General features: G+C 44.8%; 1 protein-coding gene across 1 annotated transcript in view; it reads left to right on the top strand.

Moving 5' to 3' along the window:
• LOC120860849 (thrombospondin type-1 domain-containing protein 4-like) overlaps positions 1-14686 on the top strand; it is a 227672-nt gene extending 212986 nt beyond the window's left edge. Inside the window, exons 9-12 of the mRNA XM_040236558.1 lie at positions 1247-1420; positions 6508-6687; positions 10062-10206; positions 10667-14686. Of these exons, the coding sequence (XP_040092492.1) occupies positions 1247-1420; positions 6508-6687; positions 10062-10206; positions 10667-10809 (642 nt within the window). The 3' untranslated portion in view covers positions 10810-14686. The remainder of the gene's footprint in view (positions 1-1246; positions 1421-6507; positions 6688-10061; positions 10207-10666) is intronic.
• The last annotated feature ends 3987 nt before the right edge of the window (positions 14687-18673 follow it).

Here is an 18673-nt window from a genome sequence, read left to right as displayed (position 1 = left end):
GGTGGATTCTGTACCATCTGAGCCACCAAGGAAGCGCCAGCCACGCAGATAATAGGGATGTGACACACACTGCTGTGCTGGCTCCCCGACCAAGCTCTCCCTTCATTTCGGGCTGCCTCCCACTTCTCTAGCCTTTGAGGAATGGAACCACCTGCCTTAGCCTCAGGCAGCACTGTCTTATGAGAGACTTCCACCCTCCTTTCCCAGGCCAGGCCAGGCTCGGCTACTGGCAGGCAGGCATATGCCCAGGTTTGCGTGCTCTCCTGCTGCTGCTGCTGACCATAGAGTGCGTGCTCTACATAGGAACCTTCAAGTTTCGAACTTTCAAAGACGCAAACGTGCACGCACATGCTCAGCCATGTAAGTTAGTTCACGGGCCTGTCACACGTTGTCATTTGTGTGCACTCTCTACGAGTGGTCCTGCTTCTGTGTACGTTACTGTACGGTGCTACATGCAGTACGGTATCTTTATTTCAAGCCCAGGATGTCCAGAAGCAAGCGTAGAAGCAGCGGTGATGTAGCTGGCACGGTATTGTACTTTTCAAGGGCCTGGACTGTGAGAGTAAAATATTTTCTTTTGTATGTGTTTGGGTTTTTTTTTAAATTATTTGTGTGAAAAGTATTATAAACCTATTACAGTACAGTGCTGTATAGCTGATTGTGTTAGTTGGGTACCTAGGCTAAGTTTGTTGGACTTATGAACAAATTGGGTGACTCAGTGGTAAAAGAATCTGCCTGCAATGAGGGAGACTTGGGAGACACGGGTTCGATTCCTGGGTCAGGAAGATCCCCTGGAGGAGGAAATAGCAACCCACTCCAATATTCTTACCTGGAAAATCCCATGGACAGAGGAGCCTGGCAGGCTACAGTCCATAGGGTCCAAAAGAGTCAGACACAACTTAGCTACTAACACATACACTTGGGAAGGAACTCCTTTATATGTAGGGGACTAACTGCATTTTTGAACGTGAAAGCCAAAACAGGTAGAACAGGTAGTCTGACAAGTGTAACTGTATTAGTCACCACCGTGGACAGCATATTTGGAATGAAGACTGTCCCGGGAAGCCTAGACTGGGTGCCATACTGATGTGCCATAATGGAGGAAACTGAATGGCAAGGGCCAGTGGTTTCCAAGGGAAAGAGTTGGTAGGGGAGCGGGGGGTTCAGACGTCCTTCACCTCCTCTGAAAGTGACTTCAGAACCTGTGGGGAGGCCTCCTCTCTAACGTGCCCGCCTTGTCTCACAGTGCTCGGCGGAGTGCGGGGCTGGAGTGCGGACACGCTCAGTGGTGTGCATGACCAACCACGTCAGCAGCCTGCCCCTGGAGGGCTGCGGGAGCAACCGGCCAGCGGAGGCCACCCCATGTGACAACGGGCCCTGCACAGGCAAGGTGGAGTGGTTTGCAGGAAGCTGGAGTCAGGTGAGTGGCCAGAACCGATGTGTCTCTGTCCCTGGAGAGAAGCAGCATAGCTGAGGGGTCAGGAGGCAGGGCTTGGTGTCTCCCAGGGATGCTAAATTTGAATCTCAGCTGTGCTGCCCATGACCCTAGAGAAGCTGCTTATGTTTTTGGAGCCTCATTCGGTCAACAGTGTTTATTGAGCACCTACTATGTGCTATTCTAAACCCTTGGGCTACATCATTGAGCAAAACAAATATCCCTACCCTCAGGAAGCTTATGGTCCAGCAAGGTTTCCTTATCTATACAATGCTGATTGTGCCAGCACCTATGAGGTTATTTTTAGAAGTGAAGTGATGTTTACAAAGTATGTGATGCAGTGCCTGATGTACAATAACACAACAAACTGTAGCTTCTACTGCTCTTAAGTATTGTTGTTGTTAATAAAGTCAGTTTGGGCTGTACTTGAAAGTCAAAAGCAGAAATAGATATGATCCAGCAACCCCACCTCTGGATATATACCCAAAGAAAAGAAAATCATTATCTGGGAGAGATACCTGCATCCCCTACCATGTGGGTAACAGCATTATTCACAGCAACGAAAGCATGGACATAGCCTAAGTGTCTGTCAACAGATGAATGGGTAAAGAATATGTGGTATTTGTTTATAATGGAATATTATTTGGCCTTTAAAAAAGGAAGGAAATCCTGCAGCTTGCAGCAACGTGGATGGACTTGGAGGGCATTATGCTAAGTGAAGTAAACCAGACACACCACTGACCCTGCAGTGGCGTCACAAGTAGTGGAATCTGGGAAAAAGTTAAATTCAGAGGAAGAGAATAGAGGGATTTCCCTGGCGGTCCAGTGGGTAAGAACCTGCCTTCCAGTGCAAGATATGCAGATTCAGTCCTTGACGAGGAACTAGAATCCCACATGCCATGGAGCAGTTAAGCCCACGTGCCACAACTAGACAGACACAGCACAGCCAAAAACAATAAATACAGAATTTTTGAAAAGAGACAAACAGTAGAATGATGGTTGCCGAGGGCTGGGGGTGAGGGGAATAGGAAGAGATCGGTAAAAGGGTTCAGGTTTTCAGTTATAAGATGAACAAGTTCTGGTGGGGGGAGTGGTCTAGTGTGTAACATGGTGTCTATACTGCAGTAGATAATACTGTACTGTATAATCGAAATTTACTAAAAGAGTAGAACTTAATGTTTTCACATATGCATGTAAAAAAGGTAAATATGTGAGGTGATGGATGTGTTAACTTGATTGTAAGGACAATTTCACAATGTATATGTATACCATATCATCATGAGCATACTTTTAATATATTACAATTTTATTTGTCAATTACATCTCAGTAAAGCTGGGGGAAAGAAGCAGAAACAGAAGGTTATGTTTGTTCATTATGGAGAGCCAATAACACCAAATACCTCAATAAAGTAACTTAACTGATCAATTAAGTTTTCCTTAGAGTTCCAAAGTTGCACATGAGCCCCCTAAAATCATTCCCTCTTTGCCCTGTTATGATGACCATCAGTATTTTGAGTTCTCAGACCATCTAGGATTTGGCTCCCAGGGCTGGCTTGTTCTCCAAATAATTCTGGCTGATGATCATGATTTATACATTCTCTGGACCTCCGGCTCCATATAGAATTTTATTTCTTTTAAGTAGCTTTAAAAACAGACCCTGAAAAAAATGGACTGCTTTGTCCTTGTAAATTGATACAGCCCCTTTGGAAAGCAATTTGGCAGTAAAAGTCAAGAACCATAAAAATGTTCATTTGCTTTAACCCAGTCACCCCACTCCTGAGGATTCATTTTAAGGAAATAATTAACAGGAGAAAAAAAAAGGCTTTTTCAATAGAGATGTTCGTGACAGCAGGGCAATTAGGGATATTATGGCATATCATAACTCATTAAGGTATTATGTAACAACAACAATGATGTGGAAAGTATATATATTGGCAAGTGAAAAACAGACCATGTCAAAGTATGTGAACCCTATCTCAACTGCTTCAAAGTATAGCTTTTTGTATAAACAACATGAGCAAATGTTTTCTCCTCAAATGTCCTGTAATGTTTTTATAATACAAACTGTAAAATATTAACAAATTCAGAAAAGAAAGAATTCAAGTACTGCCAATGCTACCCAAGTCGGTATCAGAGTTAGGCATACTTGATAACTGATCCCAGCTCTATGTTTCCTTAGTTCTCTGACTTGGGGTGGGTAATTTAACCTTTCTGAGCCTGGTTCCTCATCCAGATAGGAGAATAATAATGCCACCTCTTTAGAGTTGCTATTGGGTTTTCATGAGGCACTGTATATAAAAGGGTTGTTGCTTGGAACATGGGGAGTACTTAATAAATATCCGTTTCCTCTTCTCCGTGTCTGTTATTTTTTCTGCCAATGTTTCTATCTCATTGTTGGTAGCAAAATATCTAGGATCTAAACCCCAAAGATAATTCAGACGTGAAAACGGTGTATAGGACACTAATTACACCAAGTATCTGTGGAAACTCCAGGAGAATAGTAGAGGACAGGGAAGCTTGGCATGCTGCAGTCCATGGGGTCACAAAGAGTTGGACATGACTTAGCGACTGAACCACAGCAATCTATGGAAACTGAGACAATGGGAAGAGTCCTGTGTGAAACTGTAGTATCAGACCATAACAGCCTTCAACACAGAGCAGATACCAGTGCAGTTCAACTCACGTGTCCACCAGTGTTTGAGGAAGAAGAGAGGGGAGCAGGATGCAGTTCTTTTTCATTTGTAGGCCTCCTATTAACTCTAGACCTACTCAGAGAACAGGCTTCCCCAGTGGCCCAGGTGGGAAAGACCCCCTTGCCAATGTAGGAGACCCAAGAGATTCAGGTTAAATCCCTGGGTCAGGAAGATCCTCTGGAGAAGAAAATGGAAACCTGCTCCAGTATTCTTCCCTGGAGAATTCCATGGACAGAGGAGCCTGGTGGGCTACAGTCCAAGGAGTCACAAAAAAGCTGGACGTGACTGAGCGTGGGTGCAAGCACTCAGAGAAGTGAGAATCACGTGAATCCTGGTGAAGGCAGCGTTTATTTCTGCTAAGATTAGAAACATGGAATGTATGCCCTGTCAACCAAAGAGTCAGGACCTGATTGATTGTAGCCCAGGTTTTGTTTCTGAATTTACAAGACTGTCAGAGCCTGCTGACATCTCCCTGCCCTGGGAATTGGATATTATCCCCAAAGAAAATGAAATAGAGCACACTTAGTTATTGAAAGTAAGTCTTAAACATTAATTGACTTCAAGATATAAAAGGAAATATTCCTTCCAGACCCATGGTTTGAATGAGAGTTGGCCTCAAATGCCCCACTGGCCTGGTCACAATGGTCAGTCCAGATTGGACATGTGACCCAAGCTGAGTCAAACTGAGTCCTTCCCTGGAACTTTTAATGTGGACTTTGGGGAAAAGACTCCCTTGGAAGTTGTGAGCACAGGTGCTAGCAGTGGTCCTACTGAGGCTTGTAGAGGAACTGTCCCAAGAGAATGAGACTTCTCAGGTTTAGGGCCCCTTGTTCTACTCTGGAAATGGAGTAGCCCAACTCTTATTCATAAGGTATTCCACCAAGTCTATTACTCATGCCCAGATGCTCTCTTTCTTCCCTGTCAGTTCTGGGTTTGCTCCATCTCTGTGTGTACATGCATGCTCAGTTGTGTCCAGCTGTTTGCAACCCCAGTAGACTGTAGAACACCAGGCTCCTCTGTCTATGGAATGCTCCAGGCAAGAATACTGGGAGGGGTTGCCATTCCCTTCCCTAGGGGATCTTCCTGACCCAGGGATAGCACCCGCGTCTCCTGAACTGACAGGTGGGTTCTTTACCACTGAGCCACCTGGGAAGCCCTGCTTCACACCTAGATTGCCTTAGTTCTTGGGGGGCGGGAGGGTCTTCCACAGTCTTTAGCCATTAGGAGCAGGCTAAATGGCTGCTAAATGGCAGACAAGCATGTCTGCCCCTGTGTCTGGATCACATTTATTCTCTGACATCTGAACAGACAGCTCCAAAACTAAGAAGCCTTGTAGTTTTCTGTATACCTGTGAAGATGGCAGAAATCAGGCTCAAAGTGGAAATTGCTGATGGCGATGTTTATCATGGGCTGTGTGACTAATCTGTAGTCTGTTAGCTTGGGTTTGAGGGTTTTTTTGCTGTGTGGTGACATGGGTTCCTCCCCACTGTTTTTTTTTTTATTTCACCATGTGCCTGCATACAGAAGCAAGGCTAATATTAAGAGTTGCAGCTGTAGACATTTTTACAGGCTTTTCATAAAGGCAATAGCTTCTTTAAAGTCTTTAAAAGTATATAGATCACAGCTTATAAAATTTTTTCAGTCAAAAGGTAATAAGAGTACACCAAACATGAACAGAAAACATTTTACAAAGTAATAGATACTAACTAGAGTAAGTAATGGGCAGTTACATGCATCATATTTCCATAACCTAATGCAATGAGGCAGGACGTGTAAATTATCTGACTGGACTCTTTGCAATCACAACTTCAGTGAGCTTTGGCTCCAAGTAAGAAGCCAGGGAGTTGGATTCTGTGGGCAAAAGCTTCCTGCTGGCTGCCCTGTTGGGAGGGGAGGGCTGATCATAAGGGACACTGTCCCAAGTCTGTGGTCTTCTTCTGAGTTTTGTGTATCCCAAAGCATTTTAATGTAGCACTTCACCCACATACATGCAGACTCTGGGAAAAGAATTCATTCCCAGCTGTACCCCGCCAAAGGCCAGCAGATAAGCTAAATGTTAGTTCACTGTTTTACAATGAGAGGTGTCACAGTCTACCAGACAAAACCAAATGACTGGATGGCATGCTCTGTGGGATAACCTATGGGAAACCTGATTTCACTCCTATATTACTGAGGGCATCAGGATCTCAGCCACCAGCATCCTCAAGACGTGGGAGTTCAGGGGAGGTGCTCTCCATGCCAGAAACAGAACTGTCAGGAAAATTGCAATTCTGGGAAAAGAGCCATGGTAGAAAGTTCTGGTAAACGTTCCTCGATGGATGGTATTTCCCATCCCCTTTCTACCATGTGACACCTGTCTTTCTCTGCTGCCTTCTCTAGTGTTCCATCGAGTGTGGGAGTGGGACCCAGCAGAGGGAGGTGATCTGTGTTAGGAAGAACACAGACACCTTTGAAGTGCTGGACCCCTATGAATGTTCCTTTCTGGAGAAACCCCCCAGCCAGCAACCCTGCCACCTCAAGCCCTGCGGGGCCAAATGGTTTCACACAGAATGGAGCATGGTAAGTCTTGGTGCTCTCATCTGCTTCCCCCTACCCCTCATGGCTGGCCCATCTACGGGGTGCCAGGCACTGGACTCAGCCCAGATTCCCTGCACAGTCTGCTCTCCTTGGTCACAGCCGGAGTGCCCTGAACTCAGCCTGCTTGGCAGGGAGGAGGGAGCCTGAGGCTGGGGTGAGCTTGACTTCCAAACTATGGAGGCCATAAAATGGTGGCTCTCAAATTTTCATGGGCCTAAGAATCAGCTGGGATCTTGTTTGCAAAGACTGATTCTGGGTCCAACTTGGCCAAGAAATTTGCTCCTTAGGATTAGGTTTGATGTTGGCAATGGTCCTTGAGAAAGCAAGAGCAGACCACTATTTTCTTCTGCCATTTGGTTTGGAGAGTCTAGAAAGGACCAAACTCACCAGGCCACGTCAAAGGCCACAAACTCCTAAGACATCTGCTGGGAATAGCCCTGATGTCCCTTAACAGGTAAATGAATGAACAAACGTTTGTCCAAACAATAGGGTGCCACTCAGCAACAGGAACCAAAGAACTGATGCCTCCTATGACATGGAAGAACTTCAAATGCATTTTGCTAAATGGAAGAAAGACTCCCCTCCCCTCACAAAGCTACATAGTGTATAATACTGTCTATATAATATTCTTTAAAAGGAAAAACTATCAGAACAGAGACCAGACCAGTGATTGCCAGAGGATGGGGTGGGACAAAGCTCACTACAATGGGACAATACAAAGGAATTTGTTCTGTGTGATGAAAGTTCCATCTTGTTTGCAGAGAGAGATAGACGATTCTCTGAATTTGTCAAAACTCAGGACTGTGCGCCACAGAAAATGAATTTTTCTGCATGTAAATTTAAAAATAAATAAATAAGTGGGGACTCCCCTGGTGGTCCAGTGGCTAAGACTCCACACTCCCAACCCAGGGGGCTTGGGTTCGATTCCTGGTCAGGAAACTAGTATCCCGCAACTAAAGATGTCGTATATTACAACTTTAAAAGATCCCAAATTCCGCAACAGAGATTACACATGCCTCAACTAAGACCCAGACCATCCAAATAAGTAAATAAATATTTTTTAAATAAATAAGTCAACTGAAGCAAATATAAAATATATTGTTACTATAGTAGCAAAGACAGTGATGGAAGCTAGACATTTTAAAAATTCACCTTGTTTTATAAATTTGCATTTGGAATAAAGTAAATATTTTATATAATTATAAGACAAAATTATTCTTTTAAAAAAGAAATCCCTGAAAATGAAAAATGAATGAAACAAATTAGCCTAAATATGTATGCAGTTGGTGGCATCAACTCTCTTGCCTGTGGCTCTAAATCACAGTAATCTGACTGTCTATACCTAAGGACAAAAAGAACGGCAGAAAAATGTTTGCATTGTTTGCAATAATGACATTTTTAGTGATGGCTGTTGTCCTGTGTTCTGAGATGGTTGGGTGTGTAACAGGTGATAAAGTGAATGAATAATCTACTTCCTGGTACTCTGATGATATATGTAATAGTATGTAATGTAATGATATATGTGATGCTATAGCTCTGTTATCCCCAGTTGCCTTAAGAAACAGGATTCTCAACTCTTAGGAGAAAGAAGATAACAGACAAAATAGAAGAGATTTAAGTGAAAATCCTGTTGTCTTGAATTTGACTTAGAAATACCAGTTTGAACTCACAAATTAATTTGTCTTAAAAAATTTTTTTCTCTGTTTTATCCACTGAAAGATCCTGGAAACAGAGACCAACCCAGTAGCAAAGGCCACGCCTATCAGGCGGAATATGGTTTTAAAATGCCACTCTCTGGGACGTCCCTGGTGGTCCAGTGGTTAAGACACTGCACTTCCAGTGAAGGAGGCCTGGGTTTGATCCCTGGTTGGGGAACTAAGATCCCACATGCCAAGCAGTGAGACCAAAAAATAAATAAATAAATAAAACGACAACAAAATACCATTCTCCACTAAAAGGAGCCAAAGAAAAATGTCTGATTCCAGGTGTGGGAATGTATAGATATAAATTAAATCAGGATGACTCTTTATACTAGGCAGCAAGGAGGTTCTTAAAGATGAGTTCATGTCTAAAGAGCTCAAGAACCAACTCTGAGCCCTGGGTAGCCACTGATGGGGCATCAATGAGCATCAGTAAAAATAATAACTGCCATGCATTGAATGAAACCCATCCATCTATAATCCATCCATCTATAAGTTTAAATCTATTCATCTATAATAAATTTAAATCCATCCATGTATAATAAGTTTAGTGATTAAAAAACTAACTAGAGGATCCACCATTGTAGGATGTTAGAGGAACCAACTCATTATTCTGAAAAGTGATAAATAAAGGAAAATAATCAAACATTTGCCCTGTCTTTCCTAAACAAGCCATACCACTGGGTAACCAGAGTAAACATAAGTGAAGAAGGAGCGGGAATGCTTTAGGTTCTCAGCTTGTAAAGCAGAAGTGGTATTAGGATATTATCACCATTTTTCAACCCCAAATGAACTAATGATCTGCTCTTGAGTGAGTGTTGACCTCCTCCAAAGACAGACAACTAAACACATCCTATGAAGTAGTCTCACCACACACACACACACACACACACACACACACACAAACACAAATCAAACCTGTACCTGATAAGGTTGAATAGATTGGATCCAACATCCTATCAGTGGGAAATGTGGAAGACAGAAGAACATGTCAGCCTGTATCATGGGGGATGCTCTCAGCAAAATCTTAAACTGTGGGAAACTCTTCAGGACAGGTGATTCCATTCCTCCAACAACTCAAGTACAAAGGGGAAAAACACGGGGGAAGGAACCCATGGATTAAAAGGCCTGTCAACCAACTGCAATGTACAGACCTTATATAGACCCTGATCCCCACACCCCCGAAAAATCTCTATTTTAGAAAGTGGCCATGTCAGTAACAGGGTTTGAAAATTGTAGCTGGACTTTTAAACTACAAAATAGAGCAAGAAAACCTAAAATAAAATTGAGATTCACAAGCAAAATGAAATATATGTTTGAAGAGAAGAAACTATTGTCAATATCTAGGTGTGATAATGATATTTTGGTAATTTTTTAAGAATCTTGGTTGTTTAGTGCTACAAACTGAAATATTACAGAAGTGATATGATGTCTAGATCTGCTTCAAAGTAATTTGAGACATCATCCTGGAAGGGTACAGATGGGACATGGCTAGCCGTGAGTAGATGCACGTTAAGGCTGAGTAGTAGGTGCAGGGGAGTTTGTTTTAATATTGTCTCCTTTGATAGATGTCAGAACTTTCCAAAATCTGCCTTCTTCAGCGTGCTGAGTGAACGGGCTGCCAAGAAGCCTAACTTTCTTCCCTTCCCCTCACAGTGTTCCAAGAGCTGTCAGGGCGGCTTCCGCGTCCGGGAAGTGCGTTGTCTGGCAGATGACATGACCCTAAGTAATCTCTGTGACCCTCAGTTGAAACCAGAAGAAAAAGAATCTTGTAACCCTCAGGACTGTGTCCCTGAAGTTGGTAAGTAGGGAATCGTACCTTGCAATAAAAGATTTATCTTTCTTAATCTCCATCAAATTCTCTGGTGTCAAAATGCCAGATTCTTCTAGGTCTCACTGTGACTGTGTGCAAAGTCATGGAGTTCAGAGAGGTCAGCATCCTTCGGGTGTGAATTTCATCATTTAAGGTAGCTGTTGATAGCACAGATGGTGAGCAAAGAGAAACTTAAATGGGAATTGATTAAAATGGCAATGCATTCAGATTTGGTTCCAGCATTCTTAAGGTCAGAGTAGACAGATTTCAGCTGCTTGTTTAAAGAATAAAAATATATATATGAACCTGCTCTCAGCCCACACTCACACCTTCCATCGGTAATAAACAGTGGAGCTGGGATGAATAGCCACACCCTCTGCCCTCTCTCATTCCCTAAGTCTACGCTGCTCCTCGTGCTCAAAGTCTTTTCCATTCTCCTCTGCTGCAGATGAAAACTGCAAGGACCGGTACTACAACTGCAATGTGGTGGTCCAGGCCAGGCTCTGCGTCTACAACTACTACAAGACGGCTTGCTGCGCCTCCTGCACGCGCGTGGCCAACAGGCACTCGGGCTTCCCAGGGAGCAGATAACATCCCACTCCACATCCGTGGGCAGGTCAGGGAGTCTGTGAACGGTGGGACCCGCTGGCTGCTGCCTTACCGGGGGCTCCCTGGCCTGTGGAGCTGCCAGTCAAGTTACTCCGCACCCTGCCTTCGTAAAGTGTACACACGGTGCCCAAGAGCAAGGCCACGGTTGTCCTTTGAGCATCACCATGAACAGATGACCCCACCCAGAAGCCTGGCCCCTGCACTCTCTGCAGACCAAGCGGTGGGGAGTGCCTTCAGCTCTCAGCTGACTCCGTCCTGGCACTTTCTAAGTCAGCAGCCGGGCTCTGTCTGGGCACTGTCTCGTCCCTGGCGCTGCAGGCCTTTCCAATATCAGCGCCCCAGGAAGAGTCAGAGGAGGCAGCACCCCCACCCCAGGGCCCCCCTAAGGCTTGCTAAGATGCCTGCAATCCTCTGTTACCTCAGCCTGGCTGTGCCTATTTTCATGCTCAAAGACCTGAGGCTGTTTTCCTGCCTTATGACACAAATATCTCTTGCCAATGTAGTGCTTTATTGTTTGGAAGGTAAAGTCAGAGATATTAGCTCATTATGGCTCATGGTGCCCCAGAATGAGAGGCAGGGAATGAATCATGGTCCCTATTTTACTGACAAGAAAACTGAGACTCACTTAGGTAACTGACCTGCCAGGTATGAGGTCACGAGTCCCAACCCCTGTGGTCTGACCACAAAACCCTCACCCTGAGGCCTGGCCGGAAGTCTGAGGTCTGCAAAATGTGGCTTCCTTTCAAACCAGGAGGCTCAGAAGTTTTCCATTCAGCAAACAAAGCCCAGACCTTTGAATTCTCTCCTCTGGCCCTGCACTCATTTGTTTCAGGCATCTGTTTCTTTTTTCCTTTTCCCCACAAAATCACAGGTCCTGGTGACAGGACTCTGCCTAGGTTCTCGAACCCCATCCTTAACAGAACTAGCCCATGAAATAAGAAAGCCATTGGGGTAGCAAGGTGATTGTCTTAAATTATTCTTCTTCTCCCCATTGGGACACACCCAGAGCAGATTTCCAGAGCACACAGCTCCATAGCCCCCTGGGCTCTTGCCTCTTCCTCAGCCATCTCTCTAACCAACCAACCTATCCCAGTAGGAATCCTATGTTTATATTAGAAAGAGTCTCCCTTGGGTCTTTCTGCTTTGATTTGTGGGTTTTTCTTTGCATCCTGCCCACTCCCCCCCACACACTTTGCCCCATGACTCACAACCCATATCTCCCCTCCAAGGTATGAGCACTAAGATCTTTATTAATGCAATCAGCCTGGGAAAAGGGGCTGTGAACTCCTCCACAATGGCCACAGCAGTAGGGTCCTTCTTGATTTACTTCACATAACTGTAGTTCCCAAGGCCTCAGGCTGGAAAGAGAATGTAGTACATATGGAAGATGAGCCATCTGAAAAAAATCAGTGAAGAAAAAGAAGGGGGGGAATATATTTGTATATTCTTACACCCGCTAAGAAAAATAATCAGGCTGAACAAATTGGAAGCATAAAGAAAATTTGTCTTATTTAGTACTATGGTCCTGGCCCTATTTCCTATTCAAAGCAAGAGTTTGCTTTGAAATTTATAGCAACTGAGTTTCTCCCATGAGCCCTTTAACCCAAAAATCTGCTAATTTGATGATGATGTGCTTTTGGAAGCAGTATTACCAGCTCAGTCTGACACACTCCATCACGCTCCCATTACCCATGGGCTTTCAGAAATTCTATTTGGCCTTACTATAAGTGTCTTTCTCTTTCTGGAAAGCCCCAGTCACCATTTTCCAAAAGCACACCCATCTATCCTGATCCTTATACAACTTGCGCAATAAACAACAGGGCAGAGGCCCAGATTCCCGTGCCCACCAATCAAAAGCAGACCAGAGAGGCCAAGCATATGGCTGGTTCCTAGCCAGCACTCACTCTCTCTGTTTCATAACTTGCCTTGCTTCTCGTCCCAGGGGAGGGTATCCTTTTTGCAGCTGCGCTCTGATCTTCCTGAACAAGCCAGTCCTTTGGAGGATTCCTTGGAGGAGGCTTTCTTTACATGCTGGGGGGCAGAGCAAGATCAATGGGTGGAAGAGCAGAAAGGCTGATTTCAGCTTAAATGAAAGGAAAACCTTCTAGCCATCCAGGCTGCCCAACACAGCAGAGGTATGGCTGCCATATGAGTGAGTTCACCAGCTTAAAAGGGCTTTCTCCACCAAGTCAGAGGTGAGCATCCCAGGTTCTTCCAACTCAGGATTCTCACGACTGGCCTGGGGCTTTGTCTCTTTGACGTCCAACAGTGTCCCCTGACTCCTAAATCTTACCAACAGTGCTTTAAAGGATCAGGGATGCTCCCATGAGAACGGCCGTCCTGCCAGGTGTGAAACTGGGTAGGAGCAAATGAATCAACCCCAGGTCTTCAGGGGAAATAAGTACTGAAACTAAGCATCTTTTTTTGTCTCTTGCAACAAATAGTTGAGCTAGTCTTGGAATTCATTTGTCTGGAAAGGGCATTTGTTACTAGATTAGGGGGTTTATCAACTTGTTTTAAAAACTCAGTTTTTACTAATTTCCTACTTTCTTATGTCAGCATCTAAATGCCTCTGTTTCTAGCACAACACACATATAATGTCCAGTAACATTTCCAGTGACAGTGCTCCTTTCTCCTTCCAGAGGTGCCTCTTTCCCATTTTCTTGGCCCCCTTGTCTCATCCTCTCCTTCCCATGATCCTCCATCTCCCATCTCCTTCTCAGTCTGTTCCCATAACTGGCCATGATGCAGCATTGAAATTTACATTTTAATACTCTTTTTTTTCCTGCAAACCAAATTGCATCAGTCCCTGCTCTGCATTTTAAAATTAGATGAATTTAAGTTCTGTGCTTTTCTCACCAAAAAAAATCAAGAAAGCTCCAAACGGAAATAGTTTGCTTTTTTGTGTGTGATATCACTTATTGGAAAAGGAAAGCGTGCCCCTTGCAAAGGGCAAAGGCTATTCAGTGCAGCCCATCCTTCCCATTCTCACATAGACTCACGTTTCTCCCCCTAGAAAAGGAGCAATGTAAGAAATATGGCACTGAAACAAAAAAGCTTGCAAACCCAGCTACCAGATAGAGCTGGTTCAGTTCGTGAAGGGCGTGTTCACTGCCTGCTGCTTGCACGCTGGTGGGGAACCCAGGTGAGCACAGCCCGTGTGACGGCAGCGCTCAGAACTGTCCCCGTCTGTCCCTTTGCCTTACTTCTCCGGCCCACGGCTGTTGGGGTATTTACCATTTACTCACCCCCAAAGGATTTAGCTTTCATCACTTCTTCCTTTAAAAAAGAATGGCCTTCCAGAGGGACGAAAATGAGGGGCACCGTCTTCATTTGTTGTCAAGTTGTGTGGCCGAGAGAAACCCAGATGTTACTAAGGCCTTGCTAAACCTGTGGCTGTCTTTTTCTAATTTGAACATCCATTTTGTAATATCAAAGACACACATGTAAGTGGCAGAAAGAAATATGATTTCCCTCAAAACAGATTGAATCATCAAACCTGAGGGAACCTCTGTCAGCCTGGCAGGTGGAGACCAACGCTGCACCCTTGCCGTATGCAACCTTTTTAGTGTGGCTTAGATGGGAAAGTAGACAACTTCCTAATGAAATTGGTGGATGCCAAGAAGTTGGAGCGGTAACAGCTAAATGACAAGTTCTAGGGCTAAAAATGTCTGAGAGACTAGAATAAAACCTAGATCTTCAAAATTCACCGGGAAGCAACATAAAGTCCCACCTTTGGATTTCAAAACAAAATTATAGAAGTACAATGTGGGGAGCAGGTAAAAGTTTCAATTGGCTGAGCTCAATGAGGGTCAAGAAAGTGGGATGAAACTACTACCCCCCTCCAAAAAAAATATACCAAAAAAACCCAAAATAAACAAAAAGCCACAGAGCATTCAGGCATAAGGAGAAAACATTTGGTGAACCCTATCTGTGATTGCCGTAAACTTTAAGAAGAATACTGATAACATATAACATTCAGACGAGCATGCCTGATCCTGTGGAGGGGTGTGGACTGTGAGAAGCAGGGCAAGGACTTCATGAGGAGGTTGAGGCTGGAGGAGAGATTTGGGGAGCACCAGGAGAGCCATCCTAGGAGGTGAGGGCTGCAGGGAGGCAGATTTTAGCTCTTGCAGGAGAACCTCCTTTCTGCACATGAGCACCTTCAGAAGGTCGAGGGCTCCATGGTAGGTACTGCTGACTCACCCATTCCTGGAGGTCTCAGCAGAGTCTTAATGGCCCTCTGTCATGGATGCTGAAGGGGGTAGGGGGGATCCAAGCACCTAGCTGGGGTAACAGGACTTTTAAGATTCCTTCCAGTCTGGACTTTGGTGACTCTGTAAGTAGAACAGCTTTAAGTGATTCACCTGGTCTGGGATGGCAAGTACACAGCACAGGTACTTCCTGTTGTTATGACTACCATTCTAAACCCAGTGTTGCATTCCTCCCAAGAGCTGAATGTGACCTCAGAGAACCGCTAGCCAACTGGTCAGAGCTGCCCTATCTGGTCCTGCTTTGAGAATGACCAATCAAACGTCCTGATGGCTAGTTCCCTGCCTAGGGTCACACACCTGGATGGAGGCAGTGCCTCGACTAGACAAGGACCCTCTAAATACCATCTCCGTCTCAACTCGCTTTGCTTTCCTGCATCTTTGCTGGAGCTACAGCATTCTCCCCACCCTGCACCACACTCCTGGCTCTTTCTCTTCAGTGGCTGACAGTGGGAGACAACCGTTGTGACGAGGAAAAGTGACCCCGTGGGCTGGGACCCTCCAGACGGCTTTCTCAGCGTCTTCTAGACGTTGAACCCTTTGCTTCAGTGAAAGGAAAGCCGTTCTGTTACATAAACTTGATTTCCACCTGCCTTGACCCCCAGACCCCCACCAGTCAGTTTGACGGAAGGATATACTTTGTTATAACTTATTATTTTGTTCTTTGTAAATACAAGATGTTTATAGGAAATGTGTATTCTGAACTCGACCGGCGGAATGAGTCACTACACCAAAATAGTTCTATTATTTAGAATATGTTAATTTTAAAGGGACCTAATAGGTATTTATTTACATATTCAATCCACATTTATGTAAAATTATTTGATCCTACTAACCCAGCCTCCCCAGAAAGTTGCTGCACGTGGCATCTTACTCTAAGCCCATGGTTACACTTAAGTATACTGACTAGCCAAGTTCCTTGGGTTTTAAGATCAAATAGAAATTACTCTATTTTTTGACTCATTCAGGGGTTTTTTACCCCTGGGATTGTACCTGAAAACAGGTCTGTCTGGATTGCCACCTTTCCACCTTAAATATCATATTTGCTCATATAATCTGCCCTCTCCTCACCCTCAAATATTTGGAGAAGGAAATACAGGGGTCTTTTTCAACCCTTCTCTTTGTCTTGCCTCATTCATCAGAATCACCAGCAATAAGTGGCTCAGGGGGCTGACTTGGAGCGGGGAAGAGGGCAGGGTCCCCTGGCAGGGGCAAGGAGGGTTATACAGGAGCTGATGCACTCACTGCTCTGACCACACCCCCAGGGTCCCCGCTGGTGGCTGCTGAGGGGGGCTCTGGGTGGTCAACTCCGCAGCCAGGAGCATGGAACCCACAGAACACTCCATCAACCCCGGGTCACCCTTGGGTGTCAATCATTGGTTAAAGAGGTGGAGGGTAGAAGGTAAATTGTATGAGTAAACAGTCTGCTTTCTCTTCGGCAAAAATGACAACTATTTTTGTGTATGACTAATTTATTTTTATTATTGTAAAAATACAATAAACTGGTGTTAAAAATCAGCTTTGTTAACATGTCTGTGCTTTCTCAGGCTTTATTCCATGTCTGCTCACATCTCACTACACAGCCCTCTAAAGAGAGGAGCCAGGCCCTTAGAGGCCGGTTGGTCTGTGGGACTTTGGCTTTGGGGGTAGCTGGACCCCTAAGAGGACAGGAAAGACGGGCCTTCAGCCTGCTGGCCTACGTGAGTCCTCAACTTTGGATGAAGAGCTTAAGATAAAATATCCAGGCATGCGCACTTCTTCAGGATTTCTTTATTTTTTTTTACAGGATTACATTCAAACAGGCATCCCTTTAAACCTCTCCCAGGAGGCAGAAAGTGTGGCACCCACCATACTGATTCATACAACTCCAGCTCTCAGCTTTTTAAAATATTTTTTACTTCGTAATCTTTTTTTTAATTTCTAAGCTTTTTATTTTGTATTGGAGTATAGCTGATGAACAGAGTTGTGATCGTCTCAGGTGAACAACCTTACATACGCATGTATCCGTTCTCCTTCAAACCCCACTCCCATCCAGGCTGACGCATAACACTGAGCAGAGTTTCCTGTGATGTACAGTAGGTCCTTATTGGTTATCCATTTAAAATACAGCAGCGTGTACATTTCTACCCCAAACTTCCTAACTATAGCTTCCCCTCACTCTCCCCTCCTGGCAACCATAAGTTCGTTCTCCAAGTCTGTGAGTCTGTTTTTATGTTGTACATAAGTTCATTTGGGATTCCCCTGGTGATCCGGAGGGACCACCAGGGAAGTCCCTCCATCTCTCAACTCGAATAGTTTCTTCCAGCTCTCCTTGGGCTGACTTAGCCTTGGGCTTGAGCTTAGCGCAGCGTTTGAAAAGTCTTTCAGGTTATATTGGTGCATAACAATGTGGAATATGACTTGGGTCATAAAGCACATTGAAAGTCATCCTGGACAGGGGAATCCCTAGTGGAGTCCCCACAGGCTCTTTCCTTGACATTGCCCTGCATCATCATTATCAGAAGCGCTCAGAAACTTATTATTATGCCTCAAATCTGCTCCCCATCCCTCCTACTCACCTTTCCAGCCTGGAAAATCTTAATTTACTCTCTTTTTTTTATTTTGATAACATTCACTTAACAAAATTCACTATATTAATCATTTTAATGTGTATGATTTGGGGGTATTTAGTACAGAGCTTCGTGTCTCCATTGCTGGAACATTCCTGTTACCCCCAAATTCCATTTATTCTTCAACTCCCAAAACAGACACCCACTATATGCCAGAGCCCTGTCATTCGTGCTGTCTTATTACACCTTCACACAGACCTAGGAGGTTGGAATGTTGTCCACTTCTAGACATGAGAACACTGAGACTCAGAGAGGGTTTTTAATTGATTTTTAAATTGTATTTATTTGTTTATTTTTGGCTGTGCTGGGCCCTCATGGCTGCTCGGGATTTTCTCTAGTTGCAGGAAGCGGGGACTGCTCTCTAGTTGCGATGTCTGGGTTTCTCATGCAGTAGCTTCTCTTGTTGCAGAGTGCAGGCTTTAGGGCCTGCAGATTTCAGCAGTAGCGGCTCCCAAGCTCTAGAGCACAGGCTCAACAGTTGTGGTGCATGGACTTAGTTGCTCTGCAGCATGTGGGATCTTCCTGAGCCAGAGATCAAACCCACGTCTCCTGCATTGGCAGGTGGATTCTTTACCACTGAGCCACCAGGGAAGCCCCTCAGACAGGTTTTATGTCAGGTAGCTCTAGGCTGCCCCTGGAGGCCGGCCTGTGTCCCTCCCATCTTCATCTCCCCAGGGCCTGGCATGTCACACAGTCTCAGCTTATGTTAGTTTCCGTCTCTTTCTCTGCATCAATTTCTATCAATGACATCAATTGCCCAAGAGCTAGATGGGGTGCCTGGCTGTTGGTGGGAAATTGAACATTATTTAGTTTATGCAAGCTCAGTATGACAGGATGAGCAGAGCCTGCATTTGAAGATGGACAGCTGCCCCTCAGAGGGAGACCACAGGGCCCTGTTCAGGAGTCAGACCCCAGCTGGATCCTTCGGCCTCCAGTCCTGGGAACCACATGTCACATTAAATCAAT

This window comes from Oryx dammah, unplaced genomic scaffold (assembly GCF_014754425.2).
Source record: "Oryx dammah isolate SB20612 unplaced genomic scaffold, SCBI_Odam_1.1 HiC_scaffold_11208, whole genome shotgun sequence".
NCBI classification, from domain to species: Eukaryota; Metazoa; Chordata; class Mammalia; order Artiodactyla; family Bovidae; genus Oryx; species Oryx dammah.
Note: the sequence above shows the minus strand (reverse complement) of the source record. Positions and strands in the feature narration are given on the sequence as shown.